Source organism: Melospiza georgiana, chromosome 20 (assembly GCF_028018845.1).
Source record: "Melospiza georgiana isolate bMelGeo1 chromosome 20, bMelGeo1.pri, whole genome shotgun sequence".
NCBI classification, from domain to species: Eukaryota; Metazoa; Chordata; class Aves; order Passeriformes; family Passerellidae; genus Melospiza; species Melospiza georgiana.
This window is the reverse complement of record NC_080449.1, coordinates 12,922,540-12,948,592: the sequence shown is the minus strand read 5'-3', so window position 1 is coordinate 12,948,592 and position 26,053 is coordinate 12,922,540. Positions and strand designations below refer to the sequence as shown.

General features: G+C 36.5%; 2 protein-coding genes across 3 annotated transcripts in view; one reads left to right on the top strand and one right to left on the bottom strand.

Annotated features, from left to right (window-relative positions):
• Positions 1–26,053, bottom strand: part of RALGPS1 (Ral GEF with PH domain and SH3 binding motif 1) — a 76,424-nt gene that overhangs the window by 39,035 nt on the left and 11,336 nt on the right. For both annotated transcript variants that reach the window (XM_058037892.1, XM_058037891.1), the window contains 3 exons: positions 25,723–25,812; positions 24,006–24,098; positions 22,000–22,126 (listed from right to left, as the gene is read on the bottom strand). In XM_058037892.1, coding sequence (XP_057893875.1) covers positions 22,000–22,126; positions 24,006–24,098; positions 25,723–25,812 — 310 coding nt within the window. The remainder of the gene's footprint in view (positions 1–21,999; positions 22,127–24,005; positions 24,099–25,722; positions 25,813–26,053) is intronic.
• Positions 2,651–18,271, top strand: ANGPTL2 (angiopoietin like 2). Its single transcript, XM_058037893.1, has 5 exons — positions 2,651–2,909; positions 11,522–12,378; positions 15,477–15,670; positions 15,913–16,183; positions 16,693–18,271. Exons 2-5 carry the CDS (start codon positions 11,571–11,573, stop codon positions 16,890–16,892), a joined length of 1,473 nt encoding a protein of 490 aa, XP_057893876.1. The 5' UTR covers positions 2,651–2,909; positions 11,522–11,570; the 3' UTR covers positions 16,893–18,271.

The following is a 26,053-nucleotide window of genomic DNA, read 5'->3' as shown; positions in this document are numbered from 1 at the left end:
GAAATCTTTTGCAAAACACATCATTCAGCGTAAAGCTTCTTAAAAAAAACCAGTGAACTGCACTTCACAGCATTACAAATCCAAGGAAAAGGTATGCCCATTTGGTCCAAGCAGAATGCCCACACAAAGGCAAATCCTGTTTTTTCTCTTCAGTCCTTCCCAAGGAGCAAACACCTGTTGTTATACAAACAATTCAGCTATGCTACAAACACCTGGCACATCCAAATAAAAGCTCCCTGTCATCTATCAAGTCGGCACAACTTCTCTTTTTCCCTGCAGACAAAACTGCAACAGGTTGAAGAAATAAGCTTTGTCATATGCTATTTAGAACAAGCCATACACAAAAGCTTACAGGTTATTTAGACAGCTTTTAAGAGACTAAAAAGCACTCAGTACTTAATCAGGCTGATCTGTGTAAAAATATGCTTCTTGTTCAGCAAAGAGGACAGTCACAGAAACAGAGTTTGGCTAATTTTGATTTTTCAAATATTTTATTTATAACATAATTACCTGTAAGAGAACGCTTAATGACTAAAAATCCACCACAAGAAAAGTCTCTAGGCTCCTTCACTGAGTAAAAATTTTAGGAATTTAACTGCATTTATTTAAGTGCCCTAAAATCAATGGACCTAAACTATACGTTAAAGAGCTTAAAAGTGGTTATGGATACTTTATAAATATGAGCCTAAATCAACAACCTCATCCTCAGGAAATAGTTTTTTCAAGAACCTTGGTGCTGTGGGGCATACCTTCAAGTTAGAAACCTGCATTTTCCTATAAAAGCAAAGAATCTAAAACTGTCCATTTTAAAATGAAAACTAAATACTCCACCCAAGTAGTAATCTAGCTAGAGAATCACCTATCTAGCTCTACAAGCAACTTAGGAACTGGAGAAACTGATCAGGAAACGACGACAGGAAACAACCACTCTAATATCCTGACAAACATTCATGGCAACCCACTCCCTTTGCTCTTCCTGCTGCCACTTCCCTCCCTTGAGCAGCGCTCTCCTAGGCTGAAAAAGCACCTTGGGAAGGAAGGAGTGTGAATCATACTCACGTTGAAAGAAAGTTTAATGGGAATATTGCTAAATCGGTCAAAAATTAACAGAATTATCACTTTCTGATTCTATTAAGCCAGCTTTTTCAGTATAAAACTGGAATAAAATCGGAAAAGCTTTGGACTGCTTTAATCCTAAGCGTCCAGACTATGCTCCTAACTAGCACTGAAATGGCACTCCAGTCAGTGATCCTCCCTCTTCAGAAAGGAATAAGCTTCTGAGTTAAAATAGAAAATAATTAACATAACAATAGTAAGTTGAAGGAATCACAGGCCATACAGGGAAGGTACAAAAAACTTAGAAAGCCTAAGGCATATTGAATTGATAGTGTAATATAGTTTAGACGTGAGGGTTTTTCTGACATTCACTTTTACGATGGAAATAATCTGTCATTATAGAAACAACTACTTGTTCATGTTTTAACTTGAACAGAACTGGTTTTAATACAGTGTCTTTAAACCTCTCTATTTGTCCTCTGGTTAACTCAAGTGCCCTCATATTGGTTTCCTCCAATTCTACAAAACCCAAATATCTTCAAAACTGACTGACACATTGCAAACAACCCCATTATTACAATGCACCCCATTAGTACAATACAGCTTTCTTATGATGCCAATGATATACAGTGACTGAAACAACCATTTGGTTTCCTAAACTGTAATAAAAAAAGCCATTTTTATGTTGTAAAGTTTCACTTTTAATTTGCTAATTTCTTTGCAGGATTCCCAACAAGTTATAAAGGCAGATTTTAAATTCATTCATTCATTTGACAAACCTTTTTTTAAACCCACAGCTAATAGCTAATAACCAAAAACGTTCTACATGCAGAGTTTTATAATAGCAAATTTTTAGAGGTTTTAGGAAAATTGCAGGAATTCCCATCACTCAAATGAGAAACAGGCTTTAGATTACCAGGACAAGTATGAAGAAGCATTCAAAATGCACGGAGGTTCAGCCAAATAATGAATTCACAATCTGCATTAGAATGTTTTAAAAGAGCTTGCTTGAATTTGGACAAATTTATTGTCCCCTATTTCTTTGGAGCTGTTGCCTGACAAAGATGACCTAGGAAGTACTAAGAAAGGAGCCCCTCAGCGGTACACAGAGCTAGTCTGCTGGCTCCGCTGGCGCCCGCCGAGCGCCTGGGATGAGCATCCATCCATCCCCACATCCCTGAGCACGCCGTGACGAGATCCGAAGGCAGGAAGTGCCCCCCCGGCCCCCGACATTTTGGGGCTGAGTCCCGTGCAATTACCCACCCTCACTGCCCTTGATCTAACAAAGCGGACGGGCGTTGCTCGCGGTCTCCCCAGTTTCCCCTTAATCCCGGCATGTGCCTTGTTTCGCGGCTGAAACTCGGCTTCCCCCGAGAACGGTCCCGCAGCCCGGGCGGGGAGGGCTCAGCCGGGGCGGCCGAGGCACGAAGCTCCTCCCGGCAGCCCCACTGCCCGGGGGCGGAGGCAGCTGGCCCGTCCAACCAGCGCCCGGCAGCTCGCCGCTGCTTTGCCTTCTCTTCCCCTTTCCCGGCCAGGATAAGCCTGCCACAAAGAGGAGGGGTCCAAATGAGGCAGCTCCGGGCTGCCTGAAGGGACGGCCGGGAGCGCCGAGCGCCCCGCGGGAACGTGCCGCTTCGGACGCGGGACGCAGCCCAGAACCGTCTTGAGCAAGAAAAACGCAGAAGAGGAAAAGAACTGCAGAAGAGGAAAAGAATCCCCAGTACGTCCCGTCTGGTCCCAGCACGGCGCACGCGGGCTGCGGGTCGCCGAGGCGATGTCACCGCGGTCGGGCCGCGGCGGCAGCTGCTGACGGGAGCGGCCGAGGGGCGCAGCGAGGAAGCCGAGCAGCCGCGGTAAGGACGGGCACTGCCGGGGGCTGCCGGACGGGTGCGGCGGGTTCCGTACGCGCGGCTCACAGCTCCCGCTGCACGGAGGGAGCCAATGCAAGCTTATCAGAGTAGGACTGCTCCCTAAGATAAAGCAGCAAGCCTGCTTATTCACTTCAAAAGAACAAAAAAATACCCCCGACCCTAAACAAAAATCCGTCACATATTAAAATAAAAGCTGTAAATATAGCTGAGACATTATGTGTCAGGCAGTGAGAGCCTTGGTATTATTTTCAAGAGTACGACTTTTTTTTTTTTAAATCGTATTTTTGTGCCTTTCTTTGATCTTCACACTTCCTTAAACTTGCCATCCAAGAATTTTTCTAGGACATACTATTTTCCAAAGGACTATCTGCCTTAAAGATTTTGAAACCTCCATTCAGTCTTTTTTACACTCATGTCCGATTAGGGAGATACAAAACTTTCTGATACTTAAACAGTCTATAAAGGAAATATTTGAAGTATTTCACAAAAACTTAATTTTAAAAAGAAACTAGCATTTATGAGTACATTCATGTAGGCATCAAAGTATTACATGGTCTAACTGCTATTTTTCATGGGTAAAATGAGTCACATTTATTAAAATATGAATCTCTTTAAAGGCTGTTACGGACAATGTGCATGCACACATATGAGCACACACAGTATGAGCACTTTCTGGTAGTGATTGGATTAAGTGAAAATAAGGTGAGGCCACTGTTAAGGGAAGCAACAACAAAAGCAGTGCTTTCTTTCAGTAATTACATTCCACATCTATGACAGAACTTTAGTAAAGCACAAAGAACAATCCACAAACAACTAAAATTCTTGGTAATCAAGAATATTTGTACTTCTTGTAACTGAAGTTTTTGCCAAAACTTGAAGAAAGTTACACGGCAACAATAGATACATAAACTTCTGCAGTTTCTTGCAGCAACCGATAGTATTTCAAAACAAAAGTTTTCCAAGACCTCATGAAGACACTTTCGTTCCGATGTGCTGCTTAATCATCCAATCCCCTCATTAGAAAAAGTATTACCTTTTAAGAAAACTGAACTGGTGCTTGAACTAAAATTTCAGTTTTAAGTGGGCAGAAAATCTGACAAGAGAATGTCTTCTAACTCAAGTGTCTTAAAGGAATTAATTAGTTAATGCCAGTGTGGCACTTTTTACACTGGAAGGAACTAGTGGCAAAACTGCAAAAGTGATTCCCCCCCTAAGTTTGGAGTTAAGTTTTTCAATTCAGTTCTGTATCATGTTTTCATAAACTAGCACTGCATGCTACTATGTGTCAGCCCTTTCCTATGTATTTACTTTAAAACTTAGAGCCCAGCTTTAAAGGTTTTTTCCAATACATGGAAAAATGTGGTCTACATATTACTGTGCTGTGTTTTCACTGTGAATTGCTGTTTCCTTTAACAAAACAAAAACAAACAAACAAAGAAAATCACTAGATTTTTCACAGCAATACTTTTCATCGAAAAGCTAAGACGTGAGCTTATTCTAAAAGAAACTCTGCAGCAGTGGACGTCCCTCCTCTTAGAAAAGAGCAAATTTCACACTAAGTTTTAAGATTACCTTTGAGAGGTAAAAATTGACAGGATAATTTAACATAATTCCATGGAATAAAACATGTAAAGGAGTAAAAAACAGAGCATGACCTCCAAGACAAGGGACAGGGAGTAGGAAAGCAAGCAGATTCAAAAAATTCATGCTTGTCTGTCTTATCACAATGGTGTTGTGAAATCCAGATCATATTACTGGCTTGGTGCCTGGAACATGCCAGCTAACTGTAAGTCCACAAACACTGGCTATCAAAGGATTCTGTAGAAGCAAAAACCCAAGATTTGTTTTAAAAAAACGCAAAACCAAGCCTTCTGATCTTTTCATAGCAGGATTTTACATTTTCAACACCCTTACTTCATTTGCTTTTATAATGCAATAAAAATGTAAAACTGCACTAATATAAAAATACCTTTCATTATCAAAGACAAAAGTATTAAACAGTGAAGATGTGTTGCTAGCTATTCATGTTTCTTCTTTAGAATGCACAGCTATCAAATTATGTATGAATTCACAATAAAATACAGCAGTTTATCTTCAAGAGAATAAATGCTGTCTTAGTTAACACTATGCCTTTTGTGAACATGCCTCCTTTATATGCCTCAGTGCCTGAGGATTCTGCACAGAAGATGGCATATCAGAGGTACAGAGGAAAAGACAGCCCATCAAAAGGACTCCTGGCCTTGTTTATTAAATATGACCAGCACAAAAAACAGTGATTAACAGTGGTTTAGCATAGCTGAATGAACTCATTTGTATGTGTGGTATCGTTTTTTTCTTCATAGTCAAAGCAACCATTTCAGAAAATATGAGTGTTATGCAAAAGTGTATGTGTGTTATCCTTTTTATGTATGTGTTTTTCACCTATCTGGGTATTCTGAAAGGCTTTGATGTGTGAGACGAATTACAGTGCATTCAGTTCTGGCATGCTGGACCTACATGAACTCTTAAACAATCCAACCTCTAGACTGTAAGCCCTTCCTCAGTCAGAGCAATTTGTAGAGATGGAAATAAATGGTGAGTGTCAGACCTTGCCTATCCACTCTTTAATTAAATGGAAGTCACCTATTACAAAAAAAAAAACCCAACTCACACCACAAAAATAAAACCCAACACAGAAAATGGAGTGAAATATTAAAAGAAATTAACCCCACAATCCTGAAATTAACTTCTAAGGTATGTAATACTCTGGGAGCCTTTTTAGGGAGGCTGAGTGACAATGATTATTGTAAAAACAACAGTTGTTATCCCTAAGATGCAATGACCTAAATGGAGAATCCTGCTTTAGTTTAGTTTCTGAGCATCCCGCGTAAGAGTAAGTAATGTAGAAAAGCTACTGCATCACCTTGTTTACAGTAATTATCATAGCCCAGTAAACTATTAATGCATCCTTAGTTCCTCAGCTGCAGCATACAAGCCACTAAAAATCTTTCTAACTTGTTAAAGTTTGCTGCTGTGTTCTTCATATACCAGGTTCTCACTATCACTTCTACAAAAGAAACAGGTAGTGTTTTTTATCTTTGCAGCAAACTCAACTATACTGCAATCCAAATAGCTACTCAAGTCCCCAGAAATGCTCTTGTTGTAACATCTGAGTTTTAGCGCAGAAAATTGCCTTCTCTGTAAAGCAGTGTCCAAGGGTAGCGAGAGTGCCATGGATCACATGTCTGAAAGCTGCCTGTCCATGGATCAGTGCATCACAATGTCACATCTATGTTTCTCTGGCTTTGTTGCAGTTTACTATACATAGAAATACAAGAGCAGCAGCAAGAAGCAATTCTGTTACCTTTACCTACTGGGATCTGTTATGTTCCTTATCTGTAGAAATAAGCCATAATGATGCAATTTAAGATACAAAACTTCTATTCTGGTATGACATCCAGGTAATTATTTTTCATATTGGTCTTAGTTAAGGTGTTCCACGCATGATTCACACAGATCATTATTTTGCTTTTGTACTTTTCCAAAATGCTATAGTACAGGTAATGTCTTAAGAATCAAAACCTTTCCTCCTTAAACTGACTTGTAATGTTAAGCAACACATAATAAAGTACAGTGCTCAGCCACCATCCAGTAGTCTTCCTGCTCTTACTTTTTGCAGGACACTGAAAAGCTAAGATATAAAAAGGACATAGTATAAACTCCTAGACACAAAATGCCAATCTCTTAATGGCTGAAAGACTCAACATTGCAAAACCACTTGAGATCGAGATGAGAATGTTGACACTATACACTCAGGCTTTCATATACACATTTCTTTCCAGAGTAATATGGCAAGTGTCTCTTTTATGAACAAATTTCATTCAACAAAAACCAGCCATAGCATTGAAAAGCTACTGGCAGCATTTCCAGATAAGCTTAATGATTCTATGATTATTTTAAGTAATATTTTTCATCTCATGGAGACAGATCTTCACTTGTACACAGAATCCCACAGGCAAAATATTTCATAAAACCTGAGACAGTTAGCCTGTCTCTTTAGTAAGAATGAGATCCTCCTAGGCATGGCATCAAAACCAACAAATAATGAAAAAAGGTATGCAGGTTGGATTATCCAATATTATGCACATTGTAAGTAGCTGAAACCCAAAAAGACCATTGTGCTGACATTGATACCTTTACTGCTCCCTCTTAAGGCAAGCTAATTAAAAATAGAAATTAATATTTACAAAATGGTAATTTTTTCATGTAGAAATATTTTTACCTTTATAATTTTAGGATCACAATAGCAATTAAACAATACGTTATGAACATTTCTACAATTTAATATTGTAAAATACTGAAATCCTGTTGAAGTACATAAATTTCAAGATATTTGTAAAAATTAAAAGGCAACACATTTTGGCTAATGAAAAGCTGCATATAAACAAGACAGAATACAGGACAGAAAAATGTTTCAAAGCAAAGCCAAAATAAGATTTTATTATCATTTTCTCTCTAAAGGACAGAAAAAGCAATCAAGTGCTGAAACATCCAATATCCCTTTCAGAAAATTTATTTCCTTTTTTGTCACCAGATCATGGAAATATCCTTACTTGGATAAACAATGAATAAGCAAACCACCTACTTCCAATTATATACATATATAGGCAAACAGCTGGTATACAAGCCAAAATTTTAACTAAAGCACTTGTGCTGGCTAGGAGTATAAAGCTGCTACAATTATATGCCACACAACAGTGCTGCCAAACATTTTCATACAAATGCAGTTATACTGGTAAAAGACAAACAGGAGAAAAAAAAAAGTATTTTACCTCAATAAAAAGTGAAATATACTGCCAAGTAGGGTAGATATACAAAAAACTGAGGTACATCTGCACTAGGGCAAGTTTGCCCCAACTCAGTTGCTATCAAAAATGCTTTTATGAGTATGCATCTTGAACAGAATCTAGAAATAAAATAATGAAATTACTTCAACTTGATGTTTAACCAAAATAATTACTTTTTAAATGTGCTTCATTCACCTGTATGCTTGTGTGTTAAAGTTTGGTCAGTATGCCTGAGGATAAGAGACAAACAATGCTGTATCTCCAGTAATAATGAAAATTTCCCTCAAACCTGCAAGCGTGCTTTTAGATTGAAAAGTCTACAGCTGCCCAAGTGGAATTTTGCACTGGGAACAAATATGGCCCTAGTGATATAGTTTCCACTCAGTCCCGCCTGCAGAAGAGCTACTGGCAGAGGGCAAGGGGAAAGGAGCCAGAGAAACAGGAAGAGCTGCGTGATCAGCAAGCAATGGCAGCAGTCAAGTACAAGGAGTGTCAGCAATTACAGGGCACAGGAGAAAACTGGAAGTTAATGTCCTAGACGTCAGATATGACCTTCCTCTCACCTGGGAAGGAATTGTAATGTCCTAAGAATCTGATGTTCTGCTACTCAAAGAGGAAGGTATTAAAAAAAGCCTTAAATCCTTCCTTAAAATGGTTTCTCTGGCTTCCCTCCCTACTTTCTCTATTCCAGAAAGCTTTTTTGTCCATGAAAGATTAATCATTGAGAGTTGCTCTATTGACCATGTTGTGAACTTCATTTTAATCCAACTGCAGAAAGGAAGGAATGCCATTTATTCATGTAGTCGTTCCCAATATGCAACAAATAGGCCTGATACTAAACACGTTTTTTTTAACCAAACAAGTACAAACAGTGAGAGACTTACAAAGTTATCATATACAGACTGCAGGAAGGAGGACAGCAGATAACAGTATGATTCTTGTTTCTGTTTGTACTGGGGCATTCTCTATCCAATGTCACTTTCCTTCCACTGATTTTTCTTATAAGAAGAACATCTTAGAAAAGGTGACATGCAGGAAAGATCATGACAGAGAAACATTTCAGGACAGTCTAATTATGCTGATGTCATTCACTAGTGGCCTGCCATCTGCAACCACTGCTCAAACCCTAGAATAGGCTTCCTAGAGAGGGGTCACGCACATGGTCAGGCAGTGGGACTAGATGATCGTTGAGATGCTACGTTATAATGAGGCTGATGAACTCTGGCCCATTACTTTCTTACACAGTTCTTTAAAAAATCAGGAGAAAAATCTGTTACATGTGGCTCTTTCTTCAGCTCAGAAAAGTATGGGCACCCCAAAGCCATACTGAAAGCAGAGAGATGCTCATATGAGATGCTGTAAGAGACAGAAGTGAACTCTGAGGAAAAAAGAGCTTCTTTTCAGTAGTCACAATAAGTACAGGTTGGGGGGGGGGGAAGGATATTAGAACTCCAACAGCAAAATAAAACTATTTTACACCTATATGCAAGAAACATTTGTGAAACCAGTCATCTGTGCAGGAACAGGAGGCCTGGAAAACTTCCAGGTTTTCAGGTTTTCCAAGTGTGACCTGCTGTGCAAATGCTGATTATGCAAGTTAAAGTTGTCTGGGGTGAATTTATGTTCCCTATTTTCCAAGACTCCAAATAGCATTGCTTTACTTGCAGAAACCATGTCAAACTCCAGATTTTTATCTGACATGTTTTCAAGATTTTTGAAAAGTCCTGTACAGCACAACTCCTTTCTACTAGCAAAATTAAAATTAGTTTATTCCAAATAAGAAACTGAGGCAAAAGTATATAACAAAAAATTTTAAGAAGGATTAAGTTCTAGTCACTTTGAATCTTTTGCAGAAACATCTATTGTTTATTTATTTCATAAAAACAGAAAAATACAAATGACAACCATATCTTTTCTCAGTAAGAATAATAAAGGATGTATATCCAGCACTAGCTTGACATTAAAAAAAAAAAAAAACAAAAAAAACCTCTTAAAACTCTGCAGCTGCCTAGAGTCATAAAACAGTTTAGATTGGATGTGACTTTATCTTCGTCTTACAGAGCAAGTCCAGTTTCAGCATTTGATCAGCCTGCTCATAGCCTTACCTAAATCAAAACTTCATATATTTTTAGGAATGTAGATTCTACCACCTATTTGGGTGACTGCTTCAGTCCTCAGTCACCCTCACAGTGAAGTTCAAATAAAACCCATTTTTTTCCTGAGGTAATTTGTATCCGCCATATCCTTTCACTGCACTTCCAAAAGGAATTTATCTTCTTTACAAACACCGTTTAAGTAGCTGAACATGTGTCTTTCTTTACCTTCTCACCTGGAGGCTACACAAACCTCTCTCTTTCTGCTGCTATTCATTCATCATGTCTGCCAGCCTCCAGCTAGCCATGCTGGGTATACTCAGCTGGACTCACTCCAGTTGCTCACAGCTGTTACTATCACCATTTCATGCAATTTAAAAAAACTAATGTACCAGAGATGAGCAAACAGTAAGGTGATAGATACTTAAATATTCAATGATTATTCCATGAGAAATATTTTAGAAGCAAAGAAATAACGCTACAGCAACACTACACCTTGGTTTAAAAGTATCTGACTTTATGCACTGAAAAAACTCCAACACTGCATTTTTCATTCGTTTTATTTAAGAAAACTAGGTTGCATATACACATGAGCATTAAAAATCAACAATGAAAAGGTTTTAGAAGTACATGACATCAAAGTGCTGATCAAGTAGCTGATAAGAGAGTGGTTTGTGACAGGGTATTTCTGGCAGCAGTGACAATGCTAAGCCCATATTTCCAAGTCTACTGCTGCCCACAAAGTTCTGGTATTGATTTATTTTTTGACAGATTGTGAGGGCCTCAGCTGTCCACCTTGAATATGAATCTGCATGGAGAATTAAGTTAGGGCAATTTCACCGAAGGGCAACTGTTGCAGTATGCCAGTAGACACTTCCAGCTGATTTAAATCACCATGCATTGCCACTGTCCACCATGCACATATGCAGCTACTTTTCTCCTTTCAAGAAGGGCCTCTGAAGTGAGATGACTAGGCTGAGTTTAGAGACTGTCTCCAGTGAGAGTCACAGTAAATGTTTCAGTTATAAATTCTACTAGTCTAGAAAAATAACAGATTTTACTGCCTATTATATCTGAGTAGTAGAGTTTTTAACTTACAGTTATCAAGGACCAATGTAAAATAAGTTTTTCCTTTTTTTTAAAGCAATGGAGATTCAATACTGCTGAATAAAGTAAAATTGTTACATGTCACCTAAGCTGTATGTCTTGCAATGTATATACAGTTCTAAAATACTGCAAATTAACAGTTTGATATTTTTAGAATTTTTTAGCAGCGTTAATACATATATTAACTTACATTACGTTTACATTTAAAGGTTGTATTTATAACTGTAAAAAATGGAAAGTGTAATTAATATTTAAATGAAAATGCTAATCCTGGAAACTTTTGTGGTATTTGCCTGGAAGTAAGAAATCTTAAAATCCTTGTATTTATTGCTTACTTTCTTATGGTTCTTGGCAGGCTTTAGATGAACTAGCAACTAGTAACTACAGTTCTGACCACAGAAAGATACAACTACTCCTCATGATGTCCCCTTTAATCAACACAAGTTGATGCTGGACCTCATTTGTACAAACAGTTACTATGTACTATTTTGTAAGTTTTAGAAGAGATGATAATTTGTAAATTCACACTTATTTCCTACTCATTACTGTTAAATTTATTTTAAAACAGATTTTACTAAATTCTTTGCAGAAGAATATTTGACCGGAACTAGAGGATCATGATGACAACAAGATTCATCTGTTTAATACTAGTAACTGTTGTGGGAGTTACTACAAATGAAACACAGGAATTTGAAGGCAATGACAAGGAAAAAGCTCAAGAATTCATTTATATGAATAGATATAAGCGTTCCAGTGACACACAGGACAAATGCACTTACACCTTTATCGTACCTCAGCAGAGAGTGACAGGTGCCATTTGTGTTAATTCTAAGGAGCCTGAAGTTCTGCTTGAAAACAGGGTAAATAAACAAGAACTACAGTTACTTAACAATGAACTTCTTAAACAAAAGAGACAAATAGAAACTCTTCAGCAACTGGTAGAGGTGGATGGTGGAATTGTTAATGAAGTTAAACTGTTAAGAAAAGAGAGCAGAAATATGAATTCTCGTGTCACACAACTCTACATGCAGCTATTACATGAAATTATCCGAAAACGTGACAATGCTTTAGAACTTTCTCAACTTGAAAATAAGATTTTGAACCAAACTGCAGACATGTTGCAGCTTGCAAACAAATACAAAGACTTAGAGCACAAGTATCAACATTTGATGTCAATCGCCAACAATCAGACAATAATAATTGCCCAGCTGGAAGAACATTGTCAAAGAATGCCCTCCATAAAGCCACTGCCACAAACTCCACAACCACCAATTAAAGTGTACCAGCCTCCTACTTACAATCGCATTAATAACCAGATATCTACTAATGAGATTCAAAGTGATCAGAACTTAAAGGTTCTGCCACCTACCTTACCAACCATGCCTGCAGTTACTAGTATTCCAACTTCAACTGATAAACCATCTGGTAAGTAATATTATTGATACATTTACATTATTTTATGCTAATATGCAGTGGGCAACATTTTTATTGTAGTCAGTATTTATTTAGTTAGTGAATTTTACATACATGCTGTAGTAGAAACACAGAAAGAAAGCAAAAAAAAAACCTATGAATGTTGAAGACACTCTAAGCCCCACATATTTTTCTCATGTTACTTTGCTAAGACAAACCCATCATTTATATTACATGTATAAGATAAAGGATTTTCAGAAAAATCTTACAGTTCAAGTAATCTAAATCTTATTTACTTTGCTCAAGACTGAGCTGCTACAATTCATGACATCTGAAGGAGTTTGACACTGTGTAAACATAAGAAATTATTACAAGTTTTTTGATATAGCATCTGATAATGTGCTTGTGTAATTAAAAAAGTAGTAAGTATCTCCTTACTTTATATGGAACACTTGTGCTGTAGACAGAAGCAAAAGGAAGTAAGTGGTGGAATAATAACAGGATATTATACAGCCCTTATTAAGAGTCTTAGGAGTTCTGCCACAAGCATGATTTGATGATGTGAAATCACATTAGAGATCAACTGATCTACGTGACAACAAAATAACTGGCAAAGAACTCACTTTCACCTATGGTCCGCCATTTGAAACAAAAAATCCAAACACACACCCGTTCAGGTATGTGTTCAGTGCTCTTCCCTGTGTGGACAACACGTACCTTCTTCAGAAAAAAGATAAGAGTCATAGAGATTTCTGAACTCAGAGCTAACTGAAATAGAGTAATGCAGGGGAACTGCACTCAATATATTTCATGGCTATTTGCAAAATATTCCAATGGACATCAACAAACTTTTAGGACTACCCAATAATGCAACTGCCACATGTTCAAAACGAAACAACCCCTGTATTGTTTCTCCATGGAAATATTCACAATGAAAGAAACTTGAGCAAGTAAGCACTGAGTCTCTTGAGTCTATAAGTCTCTACATCATTTTGCTACAAAGCAGTATTTTCACAGAATTGCCAAAGATAGTGCAGCAAAGCCTGCACCTGATCACAGCCAACCAGTGCAATGAAAACAGGAGTGAAATACAAGAAAAATAGTAAATATCTTCTATTAATCTGTTGAAAGTCTCCCTTTCTCAAAAAGTAGTAGACCACTATTCTCTCTATCACACACTTATTACAGTCTTACTAGTCTCAGCAGCTTCACTATTAACTTTGTTCACACTGTTTTCTGGTTGTGGTTTTTTTGTTGGTTTTTTTTGGTAGATGCCTCATTCCTGAAAGTGTCAAAGACTTTCAGGATGGGGCTTGGAGCAGCCTGGTCTAGTGGAAGATGTCCATGCCTGTGGAAAGGAGGTGGAATGAAACAAACTTTAAGATCCCTTCCAGCCCAAGCCTTTCTGTGATTCTACAACTCCCTAAAGACAATTTTATCAAAACTACCTCCCTTGAAAGTCAGGGTGCTCTCACTTTTTCATGGGAAAATACCCTAGCTAAAATTTTGAAAAGGTTACTACCTGACAAAAAAGTACTTGTCACTAAAAAGTAGTAGCAAATTCTACTTTGATGTACTTCTAATAGTTCATCTTAAATCACTTTCAGAAAAAAGATTCACGTGGAGTAGAGCACTGCTGCTGTGTGCCATAAAAGAAAGTGTAAATACTACATTGCGTACTGCTATATATTTTTTTACAAAGACAAGGTCAAAGCTGTTTGACTATTTAGAAGTTCTTCAATAATTACTTACTTTTTCTTTTTAGTCAGTGCCACTACACATTGTGATAAAATAATGAGTACTAATAATTTAAATTGCTCTGGTTTAACTTTTTTTTCCCCACCTCTCATAAAGAGCCATGCAATGGGTGTGACAAGAGCATGGCATCTATATCTAACTGACAGAAATCTAAACAGCCCCAAAAGAAATGGAGAAGGGTCTTATAAGCACAGCTCCAGGTACAGTCTCTGATTATGACTGAGGCAACAAGAACACAGCATCCACAGAACAAAGACTTGGAACTCCTCTTTGTACACTGACTTACTGATTAAAATAGTTAAAAATACCAAAACCTCAGTGCTTTAATCTCCAAAACACCGAGATTATTTCTATAAAACTAATTTATTTCTAACGCATTTGTTGAGTACCATTAGTAGTGTTGGACAATGAATATGAAAAACGGTAGGACTGAAATAATTTAAAACAGAAATTCCTCTTGATAGTATTGTATGCTTCAGTAAGGCTTTTAGTCAGACGATCTGACAAGCCTTACTCCTTCAGTGGGCAGGGAGTATCAATCAGGGGCTCTAATCTCTAATCTTGATGATTCTTGTTGACTTCACTCTTCTGCTGAGGAATCAAGGCAGGTGGTATTTCTGAATATCTCAGAATCATTAACACAATCTATTATACCACTGGAGAAAATTTATTGAAAAAAACAGGAATATAAGATACTTTCAAAAAGCATAAGCTCTTTATAGACTCTCTTGAACTGAAAACAAGACTATGTTAACTGCAATTTCTGTGAATTCAAAGTATATCGAATCCTGTCATTTATATAAAGTTTCTCTCACAAGCACCCTATGTTAAAAAGAAAAAAAAATCTTAATTTCTATGTTACCTAGTAATTTTTTAAGGTGGCAGCAGTAAGACCTACAGCCTGAATTTATGTTGCTGCTTCCACAGTTAATGCCTGTGCCAGTGACATTTTTGGGGATAAAAAAAGCTGAATTTCTCAAAGACAGAATCAAGGTCAAACTTACTGTTTTGTTGTCTAAAGTAAATTCTTACTTATCTATGCAGTCATTCCTATTTAGTTTCTTTGAATATATAATTGATGGTAAAAGTACCGGTGCAGCTGCCTTAAAAGTATTTCTTTTTCAAAATCTACCTTTACCAGTAACTCATTATGAAATGTTCCAGAAATAATGTTACAATAAATGGATTGGTTTGAAAACACTTGGTGGATACTCGTCCTTTAATAAGAGGAAAAACAAATATGCTATTCAGTGAAACCAAACTAGTACAAAAAGCTACCAACTGAAATACTGCCCTGCTTTAAAGAAATGCTCAGTGGCAGCTTGATGCAGAGCCTTTCTGTTTTGACACAGGGCCCTGGAGAGACTGTCTACAAGCATTAGAAGACGGCCATGACACAAGCTCCATCTATCTTGTAAAACCAGAAAACACAAACCAGCTTATGCAGGTCTGGTGTGACCAACGGCATGACCCCGGTGGCTGGACTGTCATTCAGAGACGGCTGGACGGCTCTGTCAACTTTTTCAGGAACTGGGAAACATACAAGGTTAGGACAAGAGAGCCAATTAATATTTTCCACCCTCTAGAACTTACTGATAAAGTTAATTTAAACGGGTGGTTTTAGAGTCTGGCCAAGAGCCTACTTGAAAAAGAGCTTGTGTGTTTACCCTTCCAGAAGAGGAAGTCTCTATAAAATAAGTTAGTGCAGTTTTCTACTTAAGAATACACTCAGATTTACCACTAACACAGATGCAGGATATTAACCTGCTTCTCTTGCTTCCTTTACAGCAAGGATTTGGTAATATAGATGGAGAATATTGGCTTGGATTAGAAAACATTTATTGGTTAACAAATCAAGGCAACTACAAACTGCTCATAACAATGGAAGACTGGTCAGGTCGAAAAGTATTTGCTGAATATGCCAGCTTCAGACTGGAGCCAGAGAGTGAGTACTACAAGCTGAGACTGGGACGCTACAACGGCAATGCGGGAGATTCTTTCACTTGGCACAACGGCAAACAGTTCACCACGCTAGACCGGGACCACGATGTATATACAGGTAGGAGGTCCCTCTCAGCTGCCTTGCCATCTTTGCGTTTACATCCCTGTCCCCTGCCACCCCCTTTTATCTCTTTTGAAAAAGGAAAAATACTCATGGTCATACATACAGAAAAAAAAAATTGCACTTACAAAGGGATTTGTCAATTAGTACCTTATGAAATACAAACTGATGTGTCAACCCTTGTATATACTAACAGCAAAATTAAAAGTTTTTACACTAGACAATGGTCTGTAAAATACACTATGAATGGTTACTTGACTCAGTAACACCCGCTGATTTTTCAGGCAAGAGAAAGTAACAAAAAAGGTTCTATCTGTAGAACCTAACTACTTAGCTGGTTCATGAAGAAGCCCAAGTTCACTTTGTACCACAGGATACCTACATGTTAAACATACTAAAAAAAGCCCAGATCAACCAGCCAACCATCCAGACAGTCTGGTACTTTGCTTGCTTGCTTTAAGAGTTTTCATTTACTTCTCAGCCTGAACTGGAGCTTTCTTTTGCAGGTAACTGTGCTCATTACCAGAAGGGAGGATGGTGGTACAATGCATGTGCTCACTCAAATCTCAATGGAGTCTGGTATCGTGGAGGACACTACCGCAGTCGATATCAGGATGGTGTTTACTGGGCTGAATTCCGGGGAGGATCATATTCACTAAAGAAAGTTGTTATGATGATAAGACCTAACCCTAACACATTTCACTGAAATAACTCTTCTCTTGGTTTGCTTTGTTGTTCTAAAAATCACATAAAGCTATGATTTTATTACCTGAAATTATCTTTTCAGAAATGAGGAATGTAAGATACTGTACATTTATTGATAAGGTATGAGGGCTTGTATATTATATTTTCAAGAATCATCCCCAGAAAAAGAGCTGAAGAAAAGGAACTGTAATAACATTCAGAACACCTTTTGGTCCTATTGGAACTTGCAGTTTAGATGAAAACTGTAGATAAACTTCCTGGTTTTTATTCCCTGTAAATTAAGTTTGGATGATAAAAATATTGCCACCACATTTAAGTATTTTTGTATGTTATGTATAAATATTCTCAAATACAGGAAATACTACAAACTGTACAGTAAGAGTTTTATTATTATTATTGTTATTATAAGCAATCATTTGACACAGGAATCATATCCTTTGAACTAGGTAGCTGGTATATGTACATTAGTGTAATGATTATGTAATCTTTGTTAACTACCATGAATAAAGTTAGAACTATATAATTCTGTTTTGAGAGCAGATACTCAAACCATTATTGTCCTGATAAATCTGGCCTTTTCCCTTCCCTATGTGCATTTAAATAATCTGCTCCTATAAAAGTTCACCATTAATTCAAATATTTTAGATTAAAAACATTAATTTTTTCTTACCAAAATGAAGTAGCTACTTGCATATGGAAATTAATCCAGATTTATAATAGGTATTCTGTGCTCTATAGCCAACAAGTTATACTACACAACTGTTACGGTATTTTGTACCCGACTTCAATGATTACCTGCTGTGTAGCCTCTATATTCAGAAATGGCTGGATATAAATTAAAGGGTCTATCCAACTTTGCAGGCAAATGATGGATACCAATTTATAAGCTATTTAATAACCTTAGCCTTTAGATAAAAAATTATATAGAGAACTTATCCATAGCAAAAAAAGTTATTTTAAACATATTTCACAATTATTACTGTCAAATTATTAAACAGATTTACTCATATTTAGAGGTCAGTCATACTTATGAAATACAGACTGGAGTAATTCTAATATTCTTCTGAGATAGGTTTCTGTAACACATTGTCAACACACCCATTACAAAGAAACAAACTACTACAAAAATACAAGTTAAAGAATGCATAAAAGAGGCAGAGTGAAAGCCTCTAGAAGTTCAACAGATTTTTTGGTCAACCTGTATGACACTGAGTGTTTGTGTGTGTTTGCATACTTTTCCCTTATTACCTCATCACATCTTTACCACAGTATGATGTGTGATGTAGCATGTGCTGTATATAACTCAAAGTAGGGTTTTTAATATATTAGATTACCCCTGTAATATTGTAACCCTTAATAAAGTACCAAATGTTATTTTGACATGTTGAGATTTCATCTTGTTGTAGTTCAGATTACTACACAATAGTCTGCCTCTGATTCAAACAAACTCTGATATGCAACCACTGTTGATGTGTGTGAAATGTTGAAATATTGTAACATAAAAAGGCAAAACAATTTTCACCTGAAAAAAATACAGAATTTCCACACAGCCCAAGGAGGAGCAACTTTTTGAGGGTTATATGAAATATTCACATTTTCCAAAAAGTATTCAAGCTTTATCTTCCATGGGGTTATCTACTCAATTCTGGAAAAGATTTGTATTTTAGATTAGAAATATTAAATGCACCTACTGGCCCTTTATAAAGCCTGGCTGCAGTACTCTTACAATTACTAGCATTAAGGCTACTTCATGCTTGGCTTGAGGAAAGAACACAGAGAAGTTCAGGTAACCACTGTGCAGATCTCAAGATGAGGCATCCACTAGAAAAGCTATTACAGTTGCTCTTCTGTAGCTGGAGATATGGCTGCAAATGCATCTTCATAGTATACACTCAAAATAGGCTTTAAACCCGCATTCAAGTTGACAGTCTTTTGTTAAAATAATATTTCTTAACCTTTTACCTAAAAGGTGAGTCATTTACCTAGATACTCATCCATGTAATTAAAAAAGATAATGCAAAGAAGTCAGTCCATGATTACCTAGAGATACCATATGTGAGAAAAGAACTTAGAAATTTTTTACATAAAATTAGTATATTTGCATAAAATCATTTTAAACACAGAGCCTGGCACATCAAAAGTAATTAAACATTAGGGATTTGGAACTTATACTGTGAAGTTATTGGCAAGTACATTGGCAGAACCATAGATTTCACTATGCTTATTTAAAAAAAAACAAAAAACACACACAACAGGTGCACTAGGTCCACCTACTGTAGTAGATGACATTACTACAAACTGTGAAAGGCCTTAGTTTTTCCCATTTCCCTAATTATTTCCAAAGCTTTCAATTACATTACTTCATTGCTCCCCAAATGTACATCTTTGGCAACCCTGCAGTCTAAAAATTCCATACCATACACTTCATTAGAAAATGATACCATTCCTATCATTAGCAAAAGCACATTAGGTGACTTTATGCAAGAGAGAATTGCAGCCCTATAGAGAAGATCACTAGCAACTGCAATTCTCCTGTAAATCTCCATTTCAAGCTGTGCCATAGGAAACTGACATTGCTCTTCTGAATTTTTGAAATATCTCTACCTTTTTCAGAAGTGTAAAGAAGATGCTGTCAAACTACTACATTATCTATGTATCAGGAATGAAACAATGGGGCTCCACCTATAGCATTTAGACAAAAGGCTGTCAGAAGATTGATGTAACCTGAGAAGACAACTAGTTATTCTTTTGTATACACATTTCCAAAAAATTCTTTCCTGAAACTGTTCAATTGTCATTCAAAGTTATCATAATTACCCCCACTGTTACATTCCAAGTGGAAAAGAAGCAAACAGTGCAACAAATCTATAGATTATAAGATCATGCCCAACTTTGTTTGTTCTGTGACATACAGAGGCAATCTAAAAGATCACCAGCAGTGAAGACAAGAAAACACCATAACAAGCAATTACAGCCATGAATTTTCAAAACAATGTGAGTGCTATTTTTTCATAAATCACACTGTGGCTAAACACTTCCAACAGTTCACATCATCGCCTTGCCAATCTCATGATTTGTTTTTTTCTTTCTTTCTCTCTCCCTTTTAAAAATTGAAAGACCTGTCTGAAAACAAAACAACTGTTGGATGTTTAACAGGTACTTTTAAACACAGTAAATACTAGTCTCTCATATTATAGCCTGAGGTTGGAAACGTAACAGTAGTTGTCTCCTGTATTCATCTGGTTACACAAAATGTCCAACTGCACCTCTCAGAATGCAGGGAAAGCCTTACTTTACAAGAAGAGCAATACTGCCTAGTCTTTGCCATCAGCAGGAAGAGGGTCTCGTGTATGAAATAAGATACAACATATGCAGGAGAATTCAGTCTCGAGGAGACTGGCTAAAGACCAGCAGGAATTTCAGATTCAAGTTGGATTAGGAAGGAAACATGCAGATTTTTTCCTTTCATTACCCAAGTCTTTTATTAGGCTTGTAATATACATGTTCATTTCAGAAATATTTTAAATCTTATATAAAAGTGGCTTGGAGTGATTTTGTAATAACTGGGTAGTATTAAAACAATTCTTACACAAGACTGTGAGCTAATTCTATAAACCAGAGTAACTGGAAAACTTCAGTGGCAATTTTAATTTCCCAGTACGTCCTCTAGCTCATATCAAACAATCTCAGGCTTCCACAAATGAAATAAGAATCCTTCTCGCACAACCAAGTATATTTCTTGCAGTGAGAGAAGAGGCTCTACAGCATCAAAGAGGATTCCCAAGAACTCTGCAAATCCTCACTCCTGGTCATTCTCAATTCAGTTGTTTTATATTCAGTAGTTACTCCTAAAGTCATCTATTGGTCTACTTGTTCATTTACGCAAAATAAAGAAGCTGTTCTGTAAGTAATGCTGTCTTTCCTTGCGAAGACATTTATTCACTGAAACGAGTCTCAATTGAATATTCTCTTTTGATAAGCTAAATATTCATTCAAATCTGAAATTATTTACAAAGCAGTTTCAGTAACTGATACCAAGCTTTCAATACAGTTTTAAAAGTATGGCCATTAGGAGTGGTGGTCAGTTTTATTAAATAAAAGCTTCCTGAATTAACTGTATAAAACATAACCTCCATTTCTATCTTAAATTTTGCAGGCAGTACACTTCATGTGCACCCTCTTCCCCTAAAAAAAGGATACAGGACTGAAACGCTGCCCAGGCAAGTTGTCAAGGATGCCAAGTGGCATCTGTACAAGACATGATCAAGAAATCCAAGTACTCTTCCTTTTGGAAGAGAGGTAATTGAAGATTTACTGTGAAGGCAACAGATAATGACTGAAGTCCATAATGTCAGGAGTAGTCTCAAGCTGTGTAAGGAACAAGGTAGGGTTTATCTAGTGAAGGTAAAAGTTACCATGTTCAATTCAAGCAAAAGAATGTGGTACTGGACAGAGTTGAAGAAATCCTGCCAGCTGGGTGTTACACATGCAAGTTTATGTGTGCTTAAAGCAAGAGTGCAAATGTTGACAGAAGATAAATCTACTGAGGCATTAGGGGTTAGCAATACAGATAGCAATTGTGGCACAGGAAGGCTAAGCAGAATTTTTGATCTCTTGTTACCCAGGGTCATCAATTTAAAAACATTTATTCTTTTTAGCTGCAGTTTAGCATCTGACTAAATCACTAATAAAGCCAGAAAATAGCTCATTATATTGTACTACTTTCATTAACAATAACCTTTGTGCAGAAATATTTCTAGGTGAAATACCAACCAAAAAACCAATTCATCAAATGGCTACTCCGTGCACATCACAGAAGAAAAGGAGACAATATCAAGGCTGGACAGCACTTTAATTGCAGGTCTCCCTTTTAATACATTTTCACATCGAATTACATGTATATTTATTCAGCACCTGAGAGAAAAACTCCTTCCAAAAGTATCTAAACATATGTATAGCCCAAAAATCTCAACCTGATCTAATTTTCCCAAATATGAAATGTATTGAACCATTCTTCTACATACAGGGTTCTTCAGGTGCACAACATGGTACATTAGCACGCATCTGTCAATGAACTACAGATAAATAAGGTAATTGTTCACACTCACCTAAATATGGAATTGTAGGAACCATTTTTAAGCTTCTGATGTACTCTCGTGTCCTTTTATAATTATCTTCCTTAGACAGTAAATAGTCTAACTTCTCAAAGGTGGTCTTGTCTTTCCGATTCAAAAGCTACAGTGAAAATGGAGATCATAAAATTTTCAAAGACAAATCCACACAAAACTAAGAGTCAGTAACTTGTTGAATTGCCCAGAGTAAAGGAGAACACAGTCTAGTTAAGATTAAATTTATCATGATCATCCAAAGCAGCACAATGTTTGAAAACATGCTACCTGTTTTAAAAAAAGGCCATTTAGTGTAGGTCTTAAGCTATGAAAAAACATGACCACTATTTCTGACTAATTTGTCAGTGATTCTCATATCGCTAGGTAAGTTTTGAATAACCTCAGCAATATTACATTTTTAGAGGAAAAAGTATGTTATAATACAGTCACCAACATTCTCATAACTTAGCAGAGATGCTAAAAATCCTCTAAACTTAAGAGTACAAAGAGCAATGGAAAATCCTCTAAATAAATGCAAACTGTGCCATTTCAACAGTACCTTAATAAAAGTATGACAAAACTTTTCAGAAAAAAAAGTATATGGAAAATAAATTATTGTGCTATTAAATCCATCTTTTCAATTTATAAGACTTATTGCAGAAATCTAGAAAAAACATTTAAGAATGCAAAAATCCTAGTCATAGGGTGCTGAAAAGCAAACAAAATACACAACTGTAGCTATAAGAACACATTTTCTGTTTCAGCTGTTTTAAGAAACCCCAGCAATATTTTTAAAATGGTCTTAAAAGCCAATTGAGTTAGGAGTGAGTGGAGAATTATGGCACTGTACACCAGCTTCTTGCACGTGTCCTTTCTGACAACAGACAGCTGCTCCATAGCACATTCTTTCATACACCTTTTCCTCTGGAAAATTCCAGTTCTTGTACTGCCTAGCTTTTAAGTCTAGTTAATAAAAAAATAACAGAAAGGATAGAAATGAATATATCAAAATAATTTTGCTGGCTTTTTTTAGCAGCACTGAGAATTGCTTAAGGCCCTGCCACCGCAATGTATTGTATTTCTGAACTACTCTGCCTACAAAGAGCCTGGCACCTCTTTAGGTCTAAGTCAAATTAGTCACATACTTCATTTCACACATGAGCAATTCTCCCTATTTATTTCCAGCTTCCCTATTTATTTCCACTTCTCCCCATTTATTTTGAGTTTCATCGAGCTGCTCAAAACATCAGGCATTTACATTTTTATTAGATTATAACCTCATGCTGAGCAATTAAATCATAAGATAGTTGCAAGCATTTTAAAAGCTTGATAAACCTATCCAAGACGTAAGGTCTGAACTATAAGACTTATAAGGTTTGAACAGTCAATGTGATCGATCCATCATGTGTGGAATGGATGAGAATTACCCAAACCTTTGTATAGTTAAACATTACATGGAGTAGAAGTAACCTATAGTTGTGTATTCCTCTTTAAAGAAATATTTAAGTTTACTCTAAGTTTGGCTAAGAAATTCTACCTTCCAGAGATGGAATTTCTGAAAATAGAATTATCAATGCTTTTAATTTCTAACATAAATAAAAACTGAAATGCATCACACAATAATCACAACATCAATGCTTGTATATTTGTAACATGCCTTTCTCCTTTCTTTTAGGTAATGTATTAAATGATATGCTATGTTTTATAAGGGGACACTGATACACGTTCTGTACAAGGGTGTTCTAAGATTACTTATCAACAGAAGTTTTCTTGAGCATACAACCAGCGGCTTCTAGAACACACAGGGAAACAGGAAATTTACAGGAAAATAGATGCAGCCAAAACTCTGTTTTTCACAAAACATGTAACAGACCACTACTTCTGCTACAGTACCACAAAAACAAGAACATAAAAGCATATTTCTCTAGATTTTACAATATGACAAATTCCAAAGAACCTCAGAATTCAAACAGGACAGAAGGGACAAGGGTCAACGCAACACTTACAGCCCAAGTTTTGGTCAGCCTGAAGATAGGTGCACTCTGCAGTGCTGACACCACAGACATAAGAGAATGAAGATTGTTCAGTTCTAGAAGCTTCTGAAAAAAGGGAATAATAGCTTTTAGCATATTGGAAATGGAAGCAGGATTAATTAATATAAAAGTTGCATTAATAAACCATTATTTTTTCATTAATAAAATACAAATTATCTATGACTGCAGACAAAATATTATCCCAATGCTGTCATGTGCAAGATTCTTAAGACCACTTTAAGAGTTGCTAATTTTACAAGTATACCCATCAATATAATAGGCATTTCAGTTTCGAGAATACAAACAGTACTTGATTTCAGTTTGTTATTTTCTAAGGCTATTCCTTCAGGAACAGAAAAAAGGAAAAAAGTATTTGATGCACTGCTCTTGAAAAAAGTAATATAATTTTAGAAATCAAATATTTAATCAAGCAAAAACATTACATGAAGATGCTGACAATGAAGATGCTGACAATGCTCTCAGAATTAACACAACTTTTACCTTTGTAATCTGTTGCATAGGAAAAATTTACCTCACTTCAATCTATTTTGAATTTACTCTGTGTTTTGACAATTACTCAAAACACACTGATCTCAGGCAGACAATACTTTGGAATAAAACTGTCAAGGTGATAATGCTTGCTACAACAAGCATAAAAATGTAAAATACAAAAATGAGAACTGTGTCATGTAGCTTCTTTGTGAAGCTTAATAAGAGACTGGATTCATCCCTGACTGATCCATTTACTCACTGCTCAGAAGCATTTAAGGAAGATCTGGACTTTATGGAGGGAAAAGCAAGAAAAGTAAAAAAGCAAGAGAAGGAAAGAGGGCAGTGTTCCCCCTCGTGCAGGCTAAAAAAAACCCCAAACAACACAACTCTTATTTCTAAGAACAACCGAGGACCTCCAAGTCGAACATTCTCCTATTACTTGGACTATTTTTTTGTTCCAGTAACTTACTCAGATAAATTTTCTTCTAAAAGTACAAAACTGCTAAGTACATTGATTGGAAATATGCACAATAGAAAATTTGTTTTCTACTACATGGAAAATATTATTTTAATTACCTACACACATATGCAATTTCACACATACAAAATTCACACTTGGGACTTGGGTCCAAGTGCTGTGTCACTCAGGGTCACATAAAACAGAATGACTGCAGGTCGTGAAAGTGATAAATATTTTAAAATTTGTTTGTTTTAAAGTTAAGTGTAAAATGCAGTGCTCAAACTCAATAAAATAACAGAGCTTTAACAGCAGTGCTTTATACCAGCAACTACATATTGCAAGCAGGAATACAAGTCTCACAATAGCTATTTTAGAAGCAAGGAATTTCTTTTCATAAAAGTTAAGTTTTAAAACGGTGCGCAACAAAAACCAGAAACATTTACAACCACATTTGATGTTGTCAACACACAATTAGCCACCAACAACTCAAATCACTTTTAAACTTGGTAGGTAGAGGTACAAGATGAGTCACACCGAACTGGGTAGGTTCATCTAACCAAATAGAAAAGAACAGTTCTTGTTCCTTTCCTTTATCTTAATCATGTAGTACAACATAACAGATGTGCTAAAAGAAGAATTGTTACCCTCTGCAATCCAACAAGGGCTCACAGGAGCAGTGCAGAAACAAACACAAAGGAATTAAGGTTTTGAATGATAGTGTAAGAAATCTGCACTTACTTTAGCTATTTTCACAAAGTGGCTCAGTATTTCGGCCCTTATTTTTAAGGTCTGTGCTGTTAATATTTCTCGTACAACCCAAAAACTGACCTATAAGGTAAACACATACAACTTTAATTTATTACCAAAAAAATGGACTTTATTAGCCTATTAGATGAAATATTTGCAAACTCTCACAATGCTCCAGGAAGAAAACAGGGTAAGGAAAGAAAAGATTTCTGATCCCATGAATTCTCATCTGTATCACTGCAATTGCCCTGAAGCATTACCAGCATAGGTAGAGAAGTGAGACAACACCAAGATAACTGAATGCGCAAGTGAGACCCAGAAA